This window comes from Egretta garzetta, unplaced genomic scaffold (genome assembly GCF_000687185.1).
Source record: "Egretta garzetta isolate BGI_Z169 unplaced genomic scaffold, ASM68718v1 scaffold124, whole genome shotgun sequence".
Taxonomy (NCBI): Eukaryota; Metazoa; Chordata; class Aves; order Pelecaniformes; family Ardeidae; genus Egretta; species Egretta garzetta.
Window position 1 is genome coordinate 196 of NW_009259423.1, and position 22,779 is coordinate 22,974.

At 44.7% G+C, this 22,779-nt stretch overlaps 1 protein-coding gene across 1 annotated transcript in view; it reads left to right on the forward strand.

Annotated features, from left to right (window-relative positions):
• Positions 1-217: 217 nt before the first annotated feature.
• Positions 218-22,779, forward strand: part of OBSCN (obscurin, cytoskeletal calmodulin and titin-interacting RhoGEF) — a gene marked incomplete at its 5' end in the record, with an annotated part of 163,633 nt that continues 141,071 nt past the window's right edge. Inside the window, 13 exon segments of the mRNA XM_035892522.1 lie at positions 218-506; positions 5,644-5,919; positions 6,619-6,894; positions 7,572-7,847; positions 12,161-12,487; positions 13,551-13,826; positions 14,310-14,585; positions 15,069-15,344; positions 16,429-16,704; positions 17,527-17,802; positions 18,935-19,201; positions 19,696-19,965; positions 20,204-20,467. Of these exon segments, the coding sequence (XP_035748415.1) occupies positions 218-506; positions 5,644-5,919; positions 6,619-6,894; positions 7,572-7,847; positions 12,161-12,487; positions 13,551-13,826; positions 14,310-14,585; positions 15,069-15,344; positions 16,429-16,704; positions 17,527-17,802; positions 18,935-19,201; positions 19,696-19,965; positions 20,204-20,467 (3,625 nt within the window).

The window sequence follows — 22,779 nt, forward strand, 5'->3', positions numbered from 1 at the left end:
GGCTTGTTTCAGCCTGAGGGGAGAATATGGTGGTAAGGCTTGATACATGTTAAGGTCTCTAAGGTGTCAGGTAAATGACACCTAGGGAAGGAAGGTAGCATGGAAACTCATTCCAGATGCATTGCCCTGCTGGGGCTGTAGAGGGGTAAAATGGATTCAGCTTTCCAGCTCCCTCCCTACCTCCTGATCCTCTTGCAAGTGGGCTGATTAACGTCTCTCTGTCTCTCCAGAGCCAGAAGTTGTGTTTACAAACAAGGAGAAGGTGCAGAAGGAGGTGAAAGCTGCACTGTCAGAAAATGCCACGCTGAGCTGCGAGGTGGCCCAGGAGAAGACCGATGTGAAATGGTACAAGGAGGGGAAACTGATCACCTCGAGCAAGAAGTTCAAGGTGGAGTCGGAGGGCAAATCGCGTCGCCTGGTGGTGGGTCAGGTGGAGAAGAAAGATGCTGGGGAGTACACCTGCGAGGCTGCTGGCCAGAAACTGACCTTCAAGCTTGATGTCACAGGTGGGAGACCAATTTCATTGCCTTTTCTTTATGTCTGGATGTTTTCCCCTGTTTTCTCTGTCAAAATATTAGAAATGCTGTTAAAGTACTTTTTGATGTTGACCTAAGCTACAATTTCAGTGAGGTTGTGTAAGACTGGGCACATCTACTGGTTACGTGTAGGCATCCTGATATCAGCTCCTCAGTTCCCTGTACATGTCCTTAGGGTCAGATAGTGAATCAAGATTTTTCCTTAGCAGGCACTGTGCTAAAGACCTCTTCCAATTTGATCATCAGTATTGCTATTCTTCCTCTAGTTATTGCTGTTCATCCATGAACACTGTCTTCTTCCCTCTTTATTTCATCTTTTCCAAAAAATCCCAAAACAGAGAATTGCTTCAGCTACCCCACAGTCTGGCTGTGCGAACGCATATGTGAGTGCACCCTCATAACTCCATGCACCGTGAAACTTCTGCGGATGATGAGCAGAAATAGATACAGATATGTGTGACTTGAATTAAGATTTGTATTTAATCACTTTTCATCCAGCTCTTCCCCTACCCCTTCTTTCATCTGTTGTTGGATACCTGCTTGTGATTTGTAAAGCCCACAGTCTGGCTGTGCGAACGCATATGTGAGTGCACCCTCATAACTCCATGCACCGTGAAACTTCTGCGGATGATGAGCAGAAATAGATACAGATATGTGTGACTTGAATTAAGATTTGTATTTAATCACTTTTCATCCAGCTCTTCCCCTACCCCTTCTTTCATCTGTTGTTGGATACCTGCTTGTGATTTGTAAAGCTACGAGAAATGATGCAAATACTTGCCTACCAAGCGATATTTAAACAGTAGTGTTTACAAGATCCCTTCTTTATTGTGGCTGCATTGAGAATGTTTGGGAGGCCACATCTAAGAATGTTTGGGAGTTGATTGTAGTACATAGTCCCAAAAATTTTGCATCAGCTGCACTGCACATATCTGCGATCTGCTGGATCTGAAGGTAATGACCGTTCATTGAGATTTCTACATCTGTAATGACCAGTCACGAGTCCAGGAATGTTTATTTGTGTTTGCATTTTTCTCCTTAAATCCTCAGACTCCAAATCATGTTGCTAACACTGAGGGTGTTCTTTCACATCTGACTACACTAGAGACTTCTTTGGTCTCAGTATATTTTGCAAGAGGTCCAGTCAATTTTATCTCAGGCTCCAGGCATCCATGGACATTTCAGCTGCATTCTGAGTGATCATTTCTGAACTGGGTGATAAGAAAGGGGTTTGTTTTGTTCATATTCATAACACTCCGCTGTCTTTGCAGCCAAATGCCTCTCTGTTAATGTTACAGTTCATAGAATCATAGAATGTTTTGGGTTGGAAGGGACCCCTAGAGGTCACCCAGCCCAACCCCCCCTGCAGGAGCAGGGACACCTTTAACCAGACCAGGTTGCTCACAGCCCCGTCCAACCTGGCCTGGAACTTTTCCAGGGATGGGGCCTCCACCCCCTCCCTGGGCAACACCTTTCCTCTGGGCCCCCTTGAAGCCCTGACCGGCCGCACTCAGCTCTGCCCACAGCCTTCTCTTCTCCAGGCTGAACACCCCCAACTCTCCCAGCCTGGCCTCATAGCAGAGGGGCTCCAGCCCTCGGATCATTGTAGTAGCCCTCCTCTGGCCCCACTCCAACAGTTCCATGTTCTTGTCTCGTATTCTGAGATGATCAGAACAGGGAATCTATTTTCTCCTCTGCTTTCTCATGGCATCAAACACACTGGGACCATAATGCTGGCAGAGGTCTGGCATTTTATCAGCTATGTAGAAGAGCAATTGCATGAGGAGTCTGTTGGCTTTCCTGCTCGCAGCCATGCTGGAGACCTGAAGTCCTTGCAGGGCATAGCTCGAGTGCTGTTCCCCTGTAAAAGTTGCGGTCCTTACTGCTCTCCCGCTGTCTTGGGGCATCCTGCTCCCTCCATATTCTACGTCCAACATGCAACTGCTGCTGTAGCATAAAGCTGTGCTGCTCCCCATAGCTGTTATGTGCTCCCACTCTGCATGGGGTACACAGGCTGTCAGTTGGGGCACCTTGGCGCTTTTTCATGAATTGTGTGGCTCCTGCTTTTGGTTCAGGGAACTGCTAGTTTCAGTGAAGGATGGACTACAGTGAGGCTAGATTTGAGAGGCATCTTTCAGAGAAAATGCAACATGGACATTGATAGAAAGGCCATGGGTATAAACCACGTTCATGCTCAGCTGCTGAAACCAGTTCTTACATTACTGCAGAGGTGTAGGCAGAAACCACAGAAATTTAGTGCTTTTACACTTGAATTTCTCTAGCTGAGGGCTATTCTTAGCTGTCTGCCTCAGAAACCAAAGGTTTTCAGTTCTTTTTCAAACCTGATGACTTCACGGCTGCACAGGGTAATGTAACACCTTTCCCCCTCTGTCGTAAGCGGAGAGCGCTTGCCTAGCTACCGTTGCTGTATTCCTCGTGTGTACAACTGTAACTTGACATGCAAGTCCAGCACTCGCTGGAAAACGATCTAGTGTGAAAGTCAGGAGGGATTACGAGTGCTCTGGGTGGTTGGCTCTTTTGCTGCAGAAATCCTCATCTTACGAGATTATCCCAAAGTGCGGTGGCTTTCTGAGTCTTAATTTATCCTGTTACCATCGCGCTCAGAAAGCTTTTCAGGGTTCCTGTGCTCCAGGGCTCCACTGGTAGCACAAAACCTTCCCTATTTAAGGACAGCTTGAAGGTTAGATGCTCAGTGTTGAGTATTGGGATGCAGCTATGGCTTTTTGGCTTAATATAAAAAGAAGCACGTGTTGCACACCTTGAGGCTGGGCTAGACACGTAGCCAGAAGAGCTGATTTGGAAATCTCATTATTTCAGTATTCATGGCATGCAGTGAAATCCTTATTTGAAGTTGGTGAAAGCTCCACGGCCTAAAAAGGGGTTTCCTCAGTTTCAGAGAACTACACTAACCAGTTTCAGCTGAGGTTGGAAACATCTTCTGCTCCGAGTACTTGTTTAACTTTAAAATAAGTTTCTAAGGCAAATTAGTGGCGAGTTTAAATCACTTCGTAAGCTGATTAGAAGTTTTAGTCACAATTCCTATAACAACGGTTTATATTAAAGGGCAAGAATACAGAGGACAAGTGAGTAACCCAGCTGGCGTGTTCCTGCCCTGCTAACTTGAGATTTTCAATACAGCACCCACTGACACAGACGGGTTTGTAACTCGTTTGTTTAGTGCACCCTGCGTATTCACAGCCCAAGTTGTAGATGGAGGTTGAATTCTTGCAACCAATTTTGAATGCAAACCGTGGTGTGTGCTCAAGCTCTTTTAGGTGTCAAAATGCTGTTTAATGTGCAGTGGGCTGATGTTGTGCCTTTGAGGAGTTTTGCATCACCCAGCACAGGCCATGTACGCTGCCTTGTTAATGATACCTTAATGACAATGACTTCTCCTTGCACCCCTTCTACAGCCAATATAAATTGAGGAGCTCAAATGCAGAGCACATAAGCTGGGCTCCTGCTTCTGCTTGCTCCCTTGCAGGACCTCTCTCTTTCCACAGACGGTGCAATATTGATGGCAAGCTTAGGATGTGGCTCCCAGGACTGCATGTAGTGCCATGGGCAGCACTGTAGGAACTTGACCTGAACTTACTCCTACTCCTTACCCTCCCAGGCAGCTGCTGCCCCTCAGAGTACAGACATGACAGAGACGGTAGGCAGAGGAGAAAGTCATCAAGGAGGCGTAAAGGTTGGCACTAGGAAGCTGCAGAGAGTGACTGGGGGGAGGAAAGCAGTAGCACAGGTTATGGAAGGGGTTCACCATGACTGCCAGGAGAACTAAAAGCCTCCCAGGTCATCTCAACCAGGTAGCCCAGATTACTGAAGCTGGGTGGATGAATTATCATAGAATCATAGAACGTTTTGGGTTGGAAGGGACCACTAGAGGTCATCTAGTCCAACCCCAAATTATCTTCCACGTTTGTACTGCAACTGAAGGGCAATGGCAACCACATACACTTGCTAGTCCAGCATTTATCTTGGGAGCTTGTGCTTCTGTAGCAGTGAAATCATGGACTTCAACGCTCAAGTACCTACCTGGGACCCAAATAGGTATAGGCCACCTATGCTAAATGCTGGACGGTTGTTGCTATGTGATTTCCGTCATGTAGGCATACCAGAAATATTTTCCACCTCTTGTGCAGTTATTTCTTAGGGTAAATCAGTGGGAAAAAATGTGGCAGCCCATTTATTTAGGGTCTGTTTGTCCTCCCACATCTTAAATGTACAGTAATATAAAAGCTAACAGTGACCATGCCAGTTGTTGGTAAAAGGAGAACCAGGTAAAACAATCATTAAAGTAATTGGTAAAAGATGCAAATTATCAGTCAGTCCTACTTAGCAAGGTGACAACCAAATCTTTTCAATGCCTATACGTAACTAATTGCTAATTGCATACAATATCCTTCTGATGCCAAGTCCCGTTGTTGAGATGGAAATTCTAAGTGGCACTGTGCAAAAAAACCTGATTTTAAAGACTCCATTCTTGTTGCTTGTGTGAAGTATTAAGAGAAGATTCTTTATGGCCAATTTTCTGAAAAATTGAAGATTTCAGAGGCAAGAAAAGAATATTTCAAATTTTATAGGCCAGTTTAATGTATAATGTGGGGCAGGTACTTTTCCATATTAAGAACTGTATCTTTGTCATTTCGTTGGGATTGAGTTACAAGATATTTTCGGAACAATACCCAGTCTTAGTTTAAAATACCGAGATGCTGGTAAATTCCCGTAAATAATGTGATAGTGAAGGTGGCAACTCATAATTGTGCTATATTTGTTTAGTTCCAAATGTGGGGTGTAGAAATACCATAAAGACACAAAGGAGGAAATTTATCTGTGTCTTCATTATAAGAAATTTGCAAATGAGGCAGTCGACCTGTTAATGAAGACTACTCGCTGAGATATGATAATTACATGGAATATGTTTTGAGGATGCGTTATTCTGTGTGACAAAAAGAACTGCAAAGCACGGTTACTTACAAGAAATGACCCTGTAGAGCACTTACACAAAATACATGTAATATCTTTGGGTCACAAGATATTTATAACTTATGTATTTTTTTTCCCTAATGCTTCCCCATTTCAGAAACAGAAGACGCATTTATCAACAAGGACAAAGTGAAGAAAGAGGTGAAAGCTGCACTGTCAGAAAATGCCACGCTGAGCTGCGAGGTGGCCCAGGAGAAGATCGATGTGAAATGGTACAAGGAGGGGAAACTGATCACCTCGAGCAAGAAGTTCAAGGTGGAGTCGGAGGGCAAATCGCGTCGCCTGGTGGTGGGTCAGGTGGAGAAGAAAGATGCTGGGGAGTACACCTGCGAGGCTGCTGGCCAGAAACTGACCTTCAAGCTTGATGTCACAGGTGGGAAATATGTTGGTTCTCGTCACAGAACTGTCCATGGCTTCCCTTTACGACAGAGCAAAACCAATCACTCTCTAGGCTCCAGGGTCTGTGTAGCCTAGATGTTCGTGGAGTAGTGGGGGAGATCAGGCAACCAGCTTGTGAGCATCCACCATCAGACAGATGCCTATAACTAGGTGTCTTCATCTGTGAGATGAATCCCACTCAGTGGGTCCTTCTGGCTTTCTGCTGTCAGAGTAAAGAAAAATTGAAAAAGTTTACATATGCTGTTGCGATTTATAGGGATAAAGGTAGGGTCAGCTCCCACATGTGTACAAAAATAGGTCTTGAAGAGGTAGGAAAATAGGTTTGTGCAAGAAGAACCTAGAGTGGGCAAGGCTTGCATACGGGTCTCAGTCGCAGATGAGATTGGGTTCTTATATGTGCATTACATAAAGGAACAAAAAGTCAGATTTCTTATGGATCCATGGGGATGGGAAGATCCTTAAGTCCTGAGGCATTGGATTGTTTTGTTCAAAACTGGCTGATGTTTTTCCTCAGGCTGTACAGAGGGCCATGTCCTGTCTGATCGTGTCTTAGCTGTGAGTGGGACCATTGCAAAATAAAGAGATGTGCAAGTTGTCAGAAACAGGATTTTTCATTTGGGTCTGGACAGCGTGAACATATATGTGATTTTTAAATTGTTTCTCCCACCCACAGAAGCAGAGGATGCATTTATCAACAAGGACAAAGTGAAGAAAGAGGTGAAAGCTGCACTGTCAGAAAATGCCACGCTGAGCTGCGAGGTGGCCCAGGAGAAGACCGATGTGAAATGGTACAAGGAGGGGAAACTGATCACATCGAGCAAGAAGTTCAAGGTGGAGTCGGAGGGCAAATTGCGTCGCCTGGTGGTGGGTCAGGTGGAGAAGAAAGATGCTGGGGAGTACACCTGCGAGGCTGCTGGCCAGAAACTGACCTTCAAGCTTGATGTCACAGGTGGGAAATATGTTGGTTCTCGTCACAGAACTGTCCATGGCTTCCCTTTACGACAGAGCAAAACCAATCACTCTCTAGGCTCCAGGGTCTGTGTAGCCTAGATGTTCGTGGAGTAGTGGGGGAGATCAGGCAACCAGCTTGTGAGCATCCACCATCAGACAGACGCCTATAACTAGGTGTCTTCATCTGTGAGATGAATCCTACTCAGCGGTCCTTCTGGTTTTCTGATGTCAGAGTAAAGAAAAATTGAAAAAGTTTACAAATGCTGTTGTGATTTATAGGGATAAAGGTGGGGTCAGCTCCCACATGTGTACAAAAATAGATCTGGAATCATGCTCAGGACATACCTAGAGTGGGCAGGCTTACACTGGAGTCCCAGCGGCAGATGAGATTGGGTTCTTATATGTGCATTACATAAAGGAACAAAAAATCAGATTTCTTATGGATCCATGGGGATGGGAAGATCCTTAAGTCCTGAGGCATTGAATTGTTTTGCTCAGAACTGGATGATGTGTTGCCCTCAGGCTGTACAGGGGCCCATGTCCTGTCTGACTGTATCTTAGCTGTGAGTGGCAGAGTTGTGGGAGGCCTTCTAAGGAGGATTTTGCATTTGGTTGTGAACATTTTGGACAGTGTGAACATACATGTGATTTCTCAATTCTTTTTCCCACCCACAGAAGCAGAAGATGCATTTATCAACAAGGAGAAGGTGCAGAAGGAGGTGAAAGCTGCACTATCAGAAAATGCCACGCTGAGCTGTGAGGTGGCCCAGGAGAAGACCGATGTGAAATGGTACAAGGAGGGGAAACTGATCACCTCGAGCAAGAAGTTCAAGGTGGAGTCGGAGGGCAAATCACGCCGCCTGGTGGTGGGTCAGGTGGAGAAGAAAGATGCTGGGGAGTACACCTGCGAGGCTGCTGGCCAGAAACTGACCTTCAAACTTGACATCACAGGTGAGGGATTGTCTGATTATTTTTTTTTTAATTTTTTTTTTGCTGTAGCTATAAAGAAAGATTCCCAGTGACATAGATTTACTTCCAGCCTTGGTCTATATGGGCCTGCAATAGAGCTTAGGTGGGTATTCTTAAAAGTCAGTATTAAGGGCATGTGTTTGGATGCTTTGGGAAAGAGAAAAGCCTTCTTAGGCTAGTGTTCTCTCCACAATTTTGACCAGAAATGGTTATTAAGAAAAATGACTTAAGAACAAGACAAGCAAACCACAATCCTTCCACTCTTTTTAGGAGTCTGTAGTTCCGCTCTAAGAATCTGTAGTTTCCATCTCTGCTGGGACAGAGTTTTTTTGCCACATGTAGACAAGACATGGCTTGGAGAGAATTTTCTAATACCGCACTGAATCCCAGAATGGCAAGGGTTGGAAGGGACCTCTGGAGATCACCCAGTCCAACCTGCCTGCTAGACCAGTCTCACCTACAGAAGATTGCACAGGACATCATCCAGGCAGGGTTTGAATATCTCCAGCGAAGGAGACTCCACAGTCCCCCTGGTCAGCCTGTTCCAGTGCTCTGTCACCCTCAAGATAGAGAAGTTTTTCCTCACGTTCAGCTGAAACCTCTTGTGTTTCAGTGCATACATTTCTGTCCTTGCTGCTAGTTATTTTTGTGGAATATATTACCCAGTTCTTCCCTTCTCATCTTCCTTGCTTCTGTCTTCCTTAAAAGCGTTATGAGGGAAGAATACCTAAATTTGATGTAGATGTTTCTTTTCTGATTGTGGACCAGGAGAAAACCTTAGAGATGCAGGCAATTAAAAGCGCATCCCAGGAAGTGATGTGGGACAATATGATTGGATTCGGTGCAGAGATTTGCTGTATCTTTCTTTCAGTGGATTCATTCAACGCTAGAATCTAACCATGTCTATTTGGAAGTGTGTGCATCTACACAGGCTGGTGCACTGTCACGCCTCTGAGCTATTTATTCTGGACTCAGCTATGGATATGGTTATGCATCTTCCACGTTGGAGGTGGTTTGTGGCTGGCCTGCTACCAGTGTGGCCTTCCAACCCAAAACATTCTATGATTCTGTGATATTACAGCACTGAGATTCATGTGACTGTCCATTGTGGGCCTTGCTGAGGTACGAGCAGTCATGGTTTAAACCCAGCCAGAAACTAAGCACCACGCAGCCGCTCGCTCATTCTCCCTCCCAGCAGGATGGGAGGAAGAGAATTGGAAGGGTAAAAATGAGAAAACTCATGGGTTGAGATAAGAAGAGTTTCATATTTGAAATAAAATAATAATAATAAATTGTAATGAAAAGGAAAATAACAAAGAGAGAGAAACAAAACCCAAGAAAGACAAGTGATGCAAATGAAAACAGTTGCCCATTACCAAACAACCGATGCCCAGCCAGTCCCTGAGCAGCACCCCCCCCTGGCCAACCTTCCCCCTAGTTTTATTGCTGAGCATGTCATATGGCCTGGACTATCCCTCTGGTCAGTTGGGGTCAGCTGTCCAGGCTGGGTCCCCTCACAGCTTCTTGTGCACCCCCAATCTCCTCGCTGGTGGGGTGGGATGAGGAGCAGAAAAGGCCTGGGCTCTGTGTAATCCCTGCTCAGCAGGAATGAAAACATCCCTGTGTCATCAGCACTGTTTTCAGAACAAATCCAAAACACAGCCCCATACCAGCTGCTGTGAAAAGAATTAACTCTCTCCCAGCCAAACCCAGCACACATTTAAAAGGTGCAAGACTTTTGGATGAAAACCCAAAGACTGGGCTGCTTTCAGGACTTCTGAGAAAGTAATTTATGAGTGTCTCATTCATGAGAGAAAATTCTGTGGCTTGGACACCGGGAGTTCATTTTTTTGGGAAATAGCACCATCCTCTGCAGGTTGACGTAGGGGGAACCCCGCTGTCACCAACCTTCTTTGCATCTCACATCCTCTTTGTAAACAGGGATAAGAAGAGTGTCCTACCTCATGGAAGTGCTCTTCATATCACAGGCTTTGAGGTAGCTGGGTACCATAGAAAGGGGGACAGGCATTTTGTCTTCAACTATAGACGACTGTTGCCCAAGCCCATCGTTGCCAAAGAGAAGCCGTTACTCAGATTTTGCAAATGGGTAAATACAAGAAAAGAGAACAGAGAAGAACAGGCTCCCTCTTGCCACAGAGAGATTTACTGGTCATTTTGAAGGCAGAAATGGTGAGACCCTTTGGGTTCTTCTTCAAGATTGTTGACGAAATATGCTGCAGAACCAAAACTGGAAAATGGGTCTTCTGACCATTTGTGCTTTAGCCCTAGATCACCCTTTTTTGTTCACATTGCTGTTGATTAAAGATACAACTGAGCAGGAGTACCAGCTAGACTTTGTGTAAGAAGTGCCAGTCCCCTGAGGCAAATTCAAACAACTAAAAGCTCTCACTGAAAAGGGTTGCCTAGGATGGAACATAGCATGTGATCTTAGGAGTCCCTCACTCAGCCTGCTTGTGCTCCATCGCTTTGCACTGAAGGGCAAAACGTCTACCTAGAGTGAGAGCAAGAGCCAAAATGAACAAATTAGCCTGTAGGAGAACACTTTCTAGGACCATTGGCTTGTTTTCTTCCAAAGAGTGGTACAAAGAGCTCTGGAACGGAAACGTACACTCTTTGCATCATCGCCCCACTTCTTCCCTTGTCTGGATGTTTTTCTGGTGCTAGAGTACCCCTTGCTAGATGTCTTAACTTCCTTCATGAGCTTAGATCCAAGCTGACTTTTGGGAAATCTTCCTTTATTACTGCAGTTCCTGACACCAGAGAGACAGCTTTCCGGCAGAGTTGTCCTTTTTTCCTTTCCTTATTTGTGCTTTGCCTTTTAAAGGATTTGAAGGGCAGTTACATATTTGTTTAGTTGGCTTTGCTGTTCTTTTCCTTCCTGCTTTTCCACTGGGTAGGATGTAGATTCTGAACACTTTCCTGTGAAGATACCAAGTCCCACGTTTGAGTCTTGAACAAATTGTTCATCTTTTCTTCCTCAGTCAGTTCTCATAATTCATTCAAGTTTGCTAGTTCCAAATAAGCGTGTTACAGAGATATTTTTGTTAATTCCTCTGTTTACTTTAGACTAGATCATCTTATGATCCCTATACCCAAGGTTATTTCCCATGCCCAGCTTCTAAAATTATGTTCTTGGAATTTACCAAAACCAAGCCCAAAATCAAATTACTATTCTTAATTCAGTTTCTGCCCTGATTGGAGAATCTGACAGCTATTACAACTGGAAACCCAAGATGTTACTGGCACAGCTCCAGCGGAGGCAACCAAGATGACGAGGGGGCTGGAGCACATGTCATCTTTGTTCAGGCTGAAGAAGAGAAGGCAAAAGGGAGGTTACATTGCAGCCTGCAACTATCCGATGGGGTGATGTAGAGTCCACAGCTCCACGTTCTTCTCAAAGATGCACAGTGATAGAAGAGGCAAAGTATAGAAGTTAGAATACGAGAGGTTGTGAAAAGATATTAGGGAAAACTTGCAGCATGAGGGTGGTCAAGCTCTGCAACAGGAGCCTTGAAGTTGTGAGATCTCCATCGCTGGAGATAGATACTCAGTGGGACATGGCCCCGAATAACTGGGTGTAATTTTATCTGCTGTGAGTGGGGAAGTGGGACTGGATGACCTCCAGAGATCACTCCTAACCTAAATTATTTTATGACTGTGATTTTGTGCTATTAGTAGCACATGTTCTGTAGAACATATCTGGGGAGTGATGCTGTTTCCTAAGGACACGACTCCATATAAACCTTTGTGAAGGTACTCCAGTTGTTATGCATCTATTTCATAATCTGTTTAGGTTTTTTTCCCCAAAAATTACTTGGACCCTAATGTGGGGGACAGTGCTGGCAAATGAAAGGTCCTGCCTGGGGTATATCCTGTTTACTGTGAATATGCAGCCCAGACTTTTCTGTGAGTGAGCAGAACATGCCCTGCTTCCCCAAGAGAGCCCAGCATGCCTGGCCTGCAGAGGGTCACTGGACAGAGTGTGTGTAGGAAAGTTGGTGTAAACCTAAAGATCAGGCATGGAGGTTCTTGCTGCCCAAATGAGCAGCAGCCAGAAACTCCGCTGTCTGGCATCAAGCTGTTCCTGCCAGTGCTTCCTTGAGCATTTGCTTAACCCTGACTCTGTTAGCCTTCTTTATTTTACAGGTGCTTTATTTCAACTGTAATCTACCAGGTGATAACCCATTAAAAACCCAGTACCGTATGATCTTGGAGACAAAGCTTTAATCTTCATGGGTTTTTTTCTAGATTTTTCCTTCTTTCCAATTTTTCAGATGACGTGTTTGAACACAAAGACAAAGTGCAAAAGGAGGTGAAGGCAGTGCTGAAGCAGAACACCACGCTGAGCTGTGAGGTGGCCCAGGAGAAGACCGATGTGAAATGGTACAAGGAGGGGAAACTGATCACCTCGAGCAAGAAGTTCAAGGTGGAGTCGCAGGGTAAATCGCGTCGCCTGGTGGTGGGTCAGGTGGAGAAGAAAGATGCTGGGGAGTACACCTGCGAGGCTGCTGGCCAGAAACTGACCTTCAAGCTTGACGTCACGGGTGAGTTAATTTGCTTCATCTCTGGTTTACATCCTGAAAAAGTTGAAAGAGAGAAAAGTTACGTGGCTTGACAAATTCCATCTCAGCAGGCAGTGATGGAGCCAGTATTTAATTTCTTCTATTTTATTCATGCGGTTGTGTTCAAACTATTAAATCTGTCTCCCTTTGATAACTAAGAATGCAGTGGATTTCCATAGCCCAAGACCAGGGCATTCAGAAGATCACTGGGGAATTTCCCTGGGAATCTGGTGGAGATGTACTAATAGCAAAATGAGAATTCAAGAATTGCAGGAGAAATTAAAAGACACAGAAAACCCGAGCACAAGCGTTCTCTTGCGAATGCTCGCTCCATAAATAAAGTGTCTCTTTATTATGGTGGAAAACATTTTATTGTGGCCTCTGCCAACTAAAAGGAAATACTAGAACTGGTTGCAGAGGCAGCAGCTGAGGAAACCAGGTCTCTTCACCATGACGTTAGCAAGAACAGGATTTAACCTTGACATCTCTCAGTTGGATCTTGATGAATTTAAAGCAAATTGAGGAGTTCATGTATTAGATTGCTTTTGGATTCTGGCATGGTGCAGTGGTAAGCAAATACCATAGGAGCTGGCTAATTTTAATTTCTTAGAGAAACATAGTTCTGGGATGAGGCATCTTTGGAACATTTGGGAAATAAAGATATAGACACAGAACAGGCTCACAAAGTTATTTTCCCAAGACAAGCTTAGCTTTTGCTGGCAAAGCAAATTGCAGCTGTCAAGTTTTTTGGACAATTTAATGCTTGTCCTTTTACAGCAGACTACTTGCAGATTGCATCCACTGGTGTGCTGCTGGACACTGGGATATGTGAATGGCTTTGCTTCAGATTTTACAGAAAGGTAGTGGTGGAAATGGAAGCAGCCTTAGGGCCATCTAAACTGTCTTGGACTACCAGTGACGGAGTCCTTCATGGGCACTGGCTGTGATTCAAAGGTTAACAGTTCAGTTGATGGTCTTACAGGGAATGTGAATGGGAAATCCATTTCAGCAACACAATCCAAAACTAGATGTGTACATTTGGGAAGGAGGCGGTGTGTGAAAGATTACTTTCCTAAATCTGCCCCTGTACCCTTAATTCCAGAGGCAGAAGATGCTTTCATCAACAAGGAGAAGGTGCAGAAGGAGGTGAAAGCTGCACTGTCAGAAAATGCCACGCTGAGCTGCGAGGTGGCCCAGGAGAAGACCGATGTGAAATGGTACAAGGAGGGGAAACTGATCACCTCGAGCAAGAAGTTCAAGGTGGAGTCGGAGGGCAAATCGCGTCGCCTGGTGGTGGGTCAGGTGGAGAAGAAAGATGCTGGGGAGTACACCTGCGAGGCTGCTGGCCAGAAACTGACCTTCAAGCTTGATGTCACAGGTGAGCAAAGATTCTTTGGCCCAGCCTTCCTGTTTCTGGAATACTTAGGAAAATGAGTATGATAGTTATGATGTATCTTCCATGTAAAACATGATAAAATCTTGAAGACAAGGAGCTGCATCCTTCGAAAACTTTGGGAGCTACCCACCTCTGTAGGAACAGGACCATGAAAAGGAAAGTACAGATTGCACCTCTCCATTCCCACATGTTGGTGCAACCTGAACAAATCCTCTGCAATGCAGCTGATTGTCAGTGCCTTTCAGAGCAGAGTCATGGTGGAGAGCAGTAGGGGGCTTGCCCAATGTCTGCATTCAAACCCCAAAACAAAACACAAAAATCTTCACCATTGCAATTTCTTCCAATAGCTTTAGATGTCTGTTGTCAAGTTGAGGCTTGGTTTCCAGTGTTACCCGTCAGCTATAATAAGGGGATTGAGCAACATCCTATCTCGGAGAGATACATTGAATTTCTCTCTCTTTTCAGAGCCAGAAGTTGTGTTTACAAACAAGGAGAAGGTGCAGAAGGAGGTGAAAGCTGCACTGTCAGAAAATGCCACGCTGAGCTGCGAGGTGGCCCAGGAGAAGACCGATGTGAAATGGTACAAGGAGGGGAAACTGATCACCTCGAGCAAGAAGTTCAAGGTGGAGTCGGAGGGCAAATCGCGTCGCCTGGTGGTGGGTCAGGTGGAGAAGAAAGATGCTGGGGAGTACACCTGCGAGGCTGCTGGCCAGAAACTGACCTTCAAGCTTGATGTCACAGGTGAGCAAAGATTCTTTGGCCCAGCCTTCCTGTTTCTGGAATACTTAGGAAAATGAGTATGATAGTTATGATGTATCTTCCATGTAAAACATGATAAAATCTTGAAGACAAGGAGCTGCATCCTTCGAAAACTTTGGGAGCTACCCACCTCTGTAGGAACAGGACCATGAAAAGGAAAGTACAGATTGCACCTCTCCATTCCCACATGTTGGTGCAACCTGAACAAATCCTCTGCAATGCAGCTGATTGTCAGTGCCTTTCAGAGCAGAGTCATGGTGGAGAGCAGTAGGGGGCTTGCCCAATGTCTGCATTCAAACCCCAAAACAAAACACAAAAATCTTCACCATTGCAATTTCTTCCAATAGCTTTAGATGTCTGTTGTCAAGTTGAGGCTTGGTTTCCAGTGTTACCCGTCAGCTATAATAAGGGGATTGAGCAACATCCTATCTCGGAGAGATACATTGAATTTCTCTCTCTTTTCAGAGCCAGAAGTTGTGTTTACAAACAAGGAGAAGGTGCAGAAGGAGGTGAAAGCTGCACTGTCAGAAAATGCCACGCTGAGCTGCGAGGTGGCCCAGGAGAAGACCGATGTGAAATGGTACAAGGAGGGGAAACTGATCACCTCGAGCAAGAAGTTCAAGGTGGAGTCGGAGGGTAAATCACGCCGCCTGGTGGTGGGTCAGGTGGAGAAGAAAGATGCTGGGGAGTACACCTGCGAGGCTGCTGGCCAGAAACTGACCTTCAAGCTTGACGTCACAGGTAAAACATAACTTGTTTGAATTACAGGAGAGGATAATAAATAATAATTGTAATGACTATTACTCTATGACTCGGTTGTAATAGTCTGGGGTTTGTTGGGTTCACCTGATTTTCTGTACCTGATTGCCTGGATTTGTGGAAATGGGAATGTTTGGCTTTAGCCTATCTTATTGCTAGTCTGTCTATATAATAATAGTTGCAGATATAAATATAATAGAAATAATAATCAACATATTATTCAGATCTCTCCCTTTTCTGGGATCCTAAAGGGTGATTCTTGAAACAAAAAAGCCATCCAAAAATCCTTTTCTTTTTAGTCTTCCGATTCCATTTCTGAAAACTGAGAGGCCAGAATGTTTCGTCATTTGCAATTTCAGCAATGGCAGACCTCAAGATGGGTTGAAAACTCAGTACTTTTTTATGAATTTTGGCTGTTGTGCGTTTGAGATCTCAGCCTTCTGAGATGCCTTGCTACTTCTTGCCAGGTGCTAAATGTCCCTTTGTCATGAAAGATTCCCAGCAATTGTTTTTTTGGAACAGGATTCCCAAGTGCTCAAACAGTTTTAAGCACGTGATGCTAAAGGGAATGTTGATGTTACAACAGTCTTGGGTACTTTGCCAGCCATGGTCCTGACCTACCTGAGCACTGTAGGGAGGTCATATTTCCTTTGTGCCTTTGGCAGTCACATTTGTGACAACGGAAGGGACCATGAAGCGTCTGTTCCAGGACCCCACAGTGTTATATTTGTGTCCTACATCTTAAGTGAAAGGACTTTGGGAGCTTTTGGTGATATGCAGGACAGATGTTCTTTGGGAACATTTGCATTAAATATTTTTTGCATGGTGGCTTGCAGCCACAGGGTTGATGTCAAGGACCCTCTTGGTCCTTTCCATTCCTAGGCTTTTAATTCCCTATTTTTCATACTGTAATTCAGTCACACAGAAGGGTAGATAAATGCTCAGTGCAGGCAATGAGATTTTGCAAGTGACAACCTAAATATTTTCCAAACCTGTGCACAGGGATCTGTAAGATTGATCTCATTTTAATCCCACAATCAACGTTTTCTTCCTTTCCCACGCTCAGAGCCAAAGCCTGCATTTATAAACCAGGAAAAGGTCCAAAAGGAGGTGAACGCTGTCCTGACAGAAAGTGCCACCCTCAGCTGTGAGGTAGCACAGGATGCAACTGAAGTGAAATGGTACAAGGATGGAAGACTGCTCGTTCCCTCACGAAAATTCAAAATTGAAACTGTGGGCAAAACCCGGCGCCTGGTTATAGAGCAGCTGGAGAAGAAAGATGCTGGAGAATACATCTGCGAGGCTGCAGGCCAGAAACTGACCTTCAAGTTGGAAACAACTGGTGAGGACTCATCTAAGCAGCTCTCTGTGTGCCTTAGAGGAAAACTGGATATTCCCTAACCAGTGGCCATGGTGCAGCCCCCATATTCCCTGGAGCAACATTGGTGAACCACATCACACATTAATTTGACCTTATTTAATCTAGCAGTGTGGGGGTGGCAAATCTGGCTAAAGATTTTCCTTTGGCTATGGAAATTCTCTGTAGTTTTTTGCTAGGTATCTCCTTCGCACGTCCCATCACCCAACCTTTTTGAAGTGGTGGGGAGCTAAAAGTAGAAGTGGGGGGTTTTGAAGAGCAGAAGTAGAGCTATGGAGAAAAGCGACTAAGAGAAGCTGTTCTCCTGCTGTGTGTGCCCCAAAACTTCCCAGTTTTGTGGCAAAGCGTTGTACAAGATAGAGAAGCCAAGAGAAAGGGAATAGAGCAAGCAGAAAAGAAACTAGGCCATAAATTCAGGTTTAGCATATTAATGTTTATTCTTAATTAGATCTAAAATCCTAAAAATGGGAGAGGGAATAATTACACAGGTCATTTTACTTCTAAGAAGCAAGCTTTTTGTGGGCAGCAGATAAAATGTGTATTTGCATTTCCTTTCCTCTGCTTCTCTTCTTAAGCAGAAGCTCTGGGTTGCCTGACAGATCGTTTTCTTTCTTCTCTCTCAGCAAAAGATTATGCAAGCCACAAATATTCAGCCATATTCCCTGGGTTATTGCAGGTTATGGATGAGCTGGTGTTGTGAGTCATGAAGAGAGAGTAATAGAAAATTGATGTGTTAGGGATTTGAGATTTAAGTTATTAGTTTTCCTATTTTAATTTCTTTCCTAGAACCAGAGGCTAAATTTGAAAAGAAAGTTGTCCAGAAAGAGCCTCTCATTGTCCAAGAACATGAAAGCATCACACTGACTACTTCAGTAACGCTCGAAACCGCTGCAGTAAAGTGGTTCAAGGATGGAACAGAAATCAAGGCGAGCAAGAAATATGAGATCAAGAGTGAGGGGGCGTCCAGGACCCTGACGGTGAACCTGGCTGAGAGCACCGACACTGCCGTGTACACTTGCCAGACAAAAAGTGACAAGCAGGAATTCAAAGTACAGGTGAAAGGTGAGCAGGGAGCAGCGCACGGGTCATGTCCCAACCCAACAACTACCTTTCCCTCGTGGTAGGATAGAATTGAAGTCCAGACTCTAAAACTGTTCCAACCTCAAGGCTTGGATTGCTGTTGCAGCTGCTGTGGCTGCCCGACCATGGGCCAGCAAAGTTCTCCTGCTTCCAAATACCTATTTTTTTTTTGTCCATTGTTGGCTACTCGGGGGAACAAGGCGGCCTACGATGGGTGCTTTTTCTGGGGTCTGTTCCCAGCTGTCATCATGCTATTTCTGTCTCCTCCAGTATCTGGGGCATGTCACAGCCTTAGCTCTTCCCCATACTCACCAGCATGACAAAGCTGATGGGGATATAGAGAGATGTTGCGTGAGGAGAAAATTTTTGAGTTGGTCACATGGGGGAACAAGACCTGAGTTGTATCCTGAATTATCCTGTTCCTGGGATGGTGCACCTGGGATGCTGCTCCCTGGTCAAGGCTGAGACTAAAAATTGACCAGAAGGATGAAGTATAGCTGGTCCACAGACAGGGATGAGAGGGGTGATTCCCCAGAGCAAAGGCCTACTCCTTTCTCTTCAGGCACTCACACTGGAGATGTCTGCAGCTGTGATGCACCCCCTCAGCCCTCTTTGGAGTCATTGCAGAGGAGTGGTTGCTAATAGGTCATGATACATCTGACCTATTGAAATGTCTCCTTCAGGATGAAAGAAATCACACCTTGGATTTCTCTGACTCCATTGGCTGTGTCTCCAGTGATAGAAGAGACAAAGGTGGCTGGAGCTTGTGCATCCAAATGGATTTTTACGTTTAGTCAGGTGGATCAGGCTCTGATGTAAAACCACCACATGGTCTCATCGGGTATGAAATTAGAAAGAAAAGAAGGCAAAACCCAATCCTGTTTAAAGGCAGGATTCTTGCTTCTTGCTTTACAGATGATAATGACATTAAAATTCTATGTCAAAGGGATTTCCCTAAATTTCCACCTTTCTGGTTTGTTTCTGTCTACTCTGATCCCCAAATTGGTTGGTTGTTTTTTTTCTTTTTTTCTTTTAAAGTTGGCCAGAAATGGTTTCTTAGAACAGGTTTATTATCTTTTCCTTTCTCATCATTTTTCCTCTTTCTGCACCTCAGAAATCCCAGTGAAGTTTGCCAAAAAACTTGAAGCTGTTAATGCTGAGATTGGAGGCAGCGTCTCTTTGACCTGTGATGTGAGCCACACCAAAGGGAAGGTGGTGTGGCGCAGGAATGGAGTTCAGATCAAGCCCAGCAAGCGTTTCCAGATTCATGAGGAAGGGGTCAAACGAACACTGACGATAACAGGGATCCGGGCTGAGGATGAGGGAGAGTACTCCTGCGAATCCAGAGATGACAAGAGCAGCATTACCATCACCCCCAAAGGTATGTCTCTAGAACTGCATGGTCAAAATATGGAGGGATCCTTGGGTTTTGTCCTCATCCATTACAGCCCTGCAAAGCTGAGTTTATTTGTGTGTTTGTGCTGTCTCCGGTGTTGACAGCAAAATACAAACTCCACTTCCTCTCTCAGCACCAGTGGAACCTCTATTTGTGAAGAACATAATGATTTTGAGACTTGTTGAGCTCAGATCTCTTATTATGTGGCCAAATTGACCTTCATATTGCATTTGAGGCTGGAATTAAGTATCCCAAATCTAAGATGAGATTTTTTCCTCCTCCTTCTTTGCCTCTCTCTTCTGGCATCTCTATACGCAAAACTTACTCAGACATGGGAAATGTAATGACCCATTATTGTGATCACTTACTGTAATAAAAATTGACGTTTCTGATAAAATCATTGGAGCTTTTGGCTCTTCGAAGGTGTTTATGCCATGTCTCAAAGGTATGCTCCTAAACCTTTTATTCCTGTCCATCAGCTCCCAGAGTTGTGAAATTCGTTACGAGTCTCAACAGCGTGGTCTCTGAGGAAGGCAAAGAAGCTGTGTTCAAGTGCACTGTCTCTCCCAGTGATGCTGTGGTCACTTGGCTCAGGAACGGTGCCAAGATTGAAGCCAGCAAGAAGTATGTGATCTCGCAGAAGGACACCAACCACAGCCTCACCATCACTGATCTGACGCTGGAAGATGCAGCTGAAATCTCTGCCAATGCTGAGGGTGTAGAAAGCAAAGCCAATCTCAAAGTCCGAGGTAGGAGGTGATAATATCCCTTTGAGTGGCCATCACTGATGTTATGACCTATGCTACTTTGTGGCCTTCCTTCTGACTGATTATGTAAGCAGTAGAGAAATTCTGCTTGTGCATCATTAAATATGGATGCCCAGAATGCACTGGAACTGTAGATACATGACCCACCATTTTCATTCTCTCTGAAACCTTGTCTCCTGTATCCTCTACTTTCTTACTAGTATTTCTTCTCCTTTTGCAGAGGCCTCAATCTCATTCAAGAAGAAACTGGAGCCCAAAACAGTTGAAGAGAGGGACACAGTGACCTTGGAGATAGAGCTGACCAAGCCTGCAGAGGTGAAGTGGATGAGGAACAGCATTGTATTGAAGCCCAGTGAAAAAATAGAGATCAAAGCTGAGGGAACAAAGCATACCTTGGTGGTTAAGGACATCTCCTTTGCAGACAGGGGCTTCTACTGCTGTGAGAGTCCTGATGACAAGACCCAAGCCAAAATCAATGTGGAAAGTAAGTTAAATGATCTCCAGTTCTATAAATACCCTGGACAGGGTTTAGAGGTGGATTTTGGTCTCTGCCATTATCATAATGGCCACTGCCACCCCTGCTTGCCATGGGGACATGGGGACACAGCCATGGGCTTGGCAACCAGTCAAATGGCTGAGAGGAGGTGGCAGCAAGGGCAGTAAATGGAGAACACCTGGCTGATTCTTGTTGCCCCCATCTCATGCCAGCTTTCAGTCATGCTGTTGACCATTAAGCTTCTTAGCTGATTCTTCTCCTTCCTCTGAAATTTCTCACTCTCTGGTACACTCTGTTTTTTTCCTTTGTATGGCTTTTAGCAAACCATTCCTTCTTCAGCCACGCATTGCCCTAATTCTTCTCTGCAAACCACCTCTTTCAGAACATCTCTTTATATTCAATCAGGGTTAAAAATAATACAAAATCAAATCTTGTGTCTGAGGGTGCTGCCCTCTCAAGTGAGCTAATGGTGCCTCAGCTGTAGCCATGTACTTCTGTCCTTTTTCTTACATCCTTTTGTCATGATTGTTACAGGAGAGATGAAGATAGGATTTGAGTGCTTAAGGACTATCTCATTTTGTCTGTAAAGCCCCTGCCACCAATTGGTGCTGTGTAGGTCATAAATAATAGGTAAGGAAGGACTTGATAACAGAATTCAAGTACATAAAAGGCTGTTATAAAGTGGAAGGGAACAATCTGTTCTCCATGTGGAAATAACGACAGGAAATAATGGACTTCAACTGCAATGAGAAAGATCCAGGTTATACAATAAAAAAGCTTTTTAATGGTTGGATGACTGAATAGGTTGTCTGGAGAGGTTTTGGAGCCTCCATCATGGGTTTAAGAAAAGGTTAGTGAAGTATCGGTCTGGGGTGATGTAAAGAGCTGAGGGTGTCCTAGAGTGGGAGGGAAGAGCTGGATAACTTTTCTAGGTCTTTCCAGCCTTATAATATTGTGGTCTTCTGATGGCACCAAAGATATAAAAAATTGATGACAGATGTTCTCATACAGAGCAGGGTTTGTCAGATCACTGTCATGCACTGCTAAGACAGCTTCATCTTCAAAATTTTCCTGGCTGACAATTTTCAAAACCTCACTGCTTTAGCATCCTGGTATGGGTCTGTTCTCACTTCTTTTAGCAGTTACTCATCTTTTTTCCAAACTGAATAGCTCTAGAAAAAACCCAGATGTTACCAGTGACTAGCAGCTGGTAGATTAAGCTTGGATTCATCCAGCCTAAATCTAGCACATCACTTTCAGCTCCTTCTGTAGTTGACAGAGAGAAAAAAAGACCTCCAGAGAGTGTTTTAAGTCTTAGGTGCACTGAATTACCTTCTGGACTGTCTTTCTGACTATTCAAGGAACCATGGGTGACTACAATCCTGATTTAGAATGAGATTCAGGTTTACAGTCTCAGTTAAATGGGAAGATCTGGGTCCACAGAAGATAAAGAAATACAGGACTTCCATGGCCACAATGTGTTGGAAGAATGCAGTGCAGTATGGGGTAGTTTGCTGCTCCATCCTCTTACGCACTGCATCCCAAGGCGTTGGTTTTTTTCAGACTCGGGGTGACACTCAGTTTCCTTCCAGCAAGATGTTTCAGCAGTTGGTTGTAGACACAGTTATACCTGGGTTTAGGCACTGGCTGTTGCTATAGTGAAGTAGTAAAACCAAAAATGATAGACCAGTGTTTGTATAGGAAGTAATTGGGTGGCCCCCATAGCTGCCAAGAGTGTTTTGTGCCAGGTGAGTCATGCACGCGTAGATGTGTAGCTGTCTGGTTTATAAACTTCCTGTTCTGATGGAGGGAGAGGATTTTGGGTTGTGCTTCCCTGGCACCCAGCTGCATCCTTATCACTTATGCTTAGTGTCACTGTAAGAAGTAGCTCCTCTCATGATGAACTGAGATAGTTTCATGCAGTGATGGAAACACAAGGTGATCTGAGAGTGACCATGATCAAAAAGGGGAACCGGCTCACCGTTGCAGGGAATTCTTTTCGCATATGATCATCCAAGCTTTAGTTATGAGATGCAGCAGGAAAGGGGCCATATACAAGAATCTTGATAGACTATGTGTGTTCTGCATCCAAGTCCTGCAACTGAGATGGCATCAATCTCTTGCCCTGCTTTACAAGCAAGACTCTAAAAGTAGAAGTCCAAAATTATGCTCCATTTTTTGGCACTTAAGCAAGTGGCCTCTTTTCAGTAGAATGTGTTAGAGCTTACACTGAGGTCAGCAGAAGTACTTTAAATGCTCGCAGTCTGGGGAATTAAGCTACTACTACTTGGTGCTCAGCT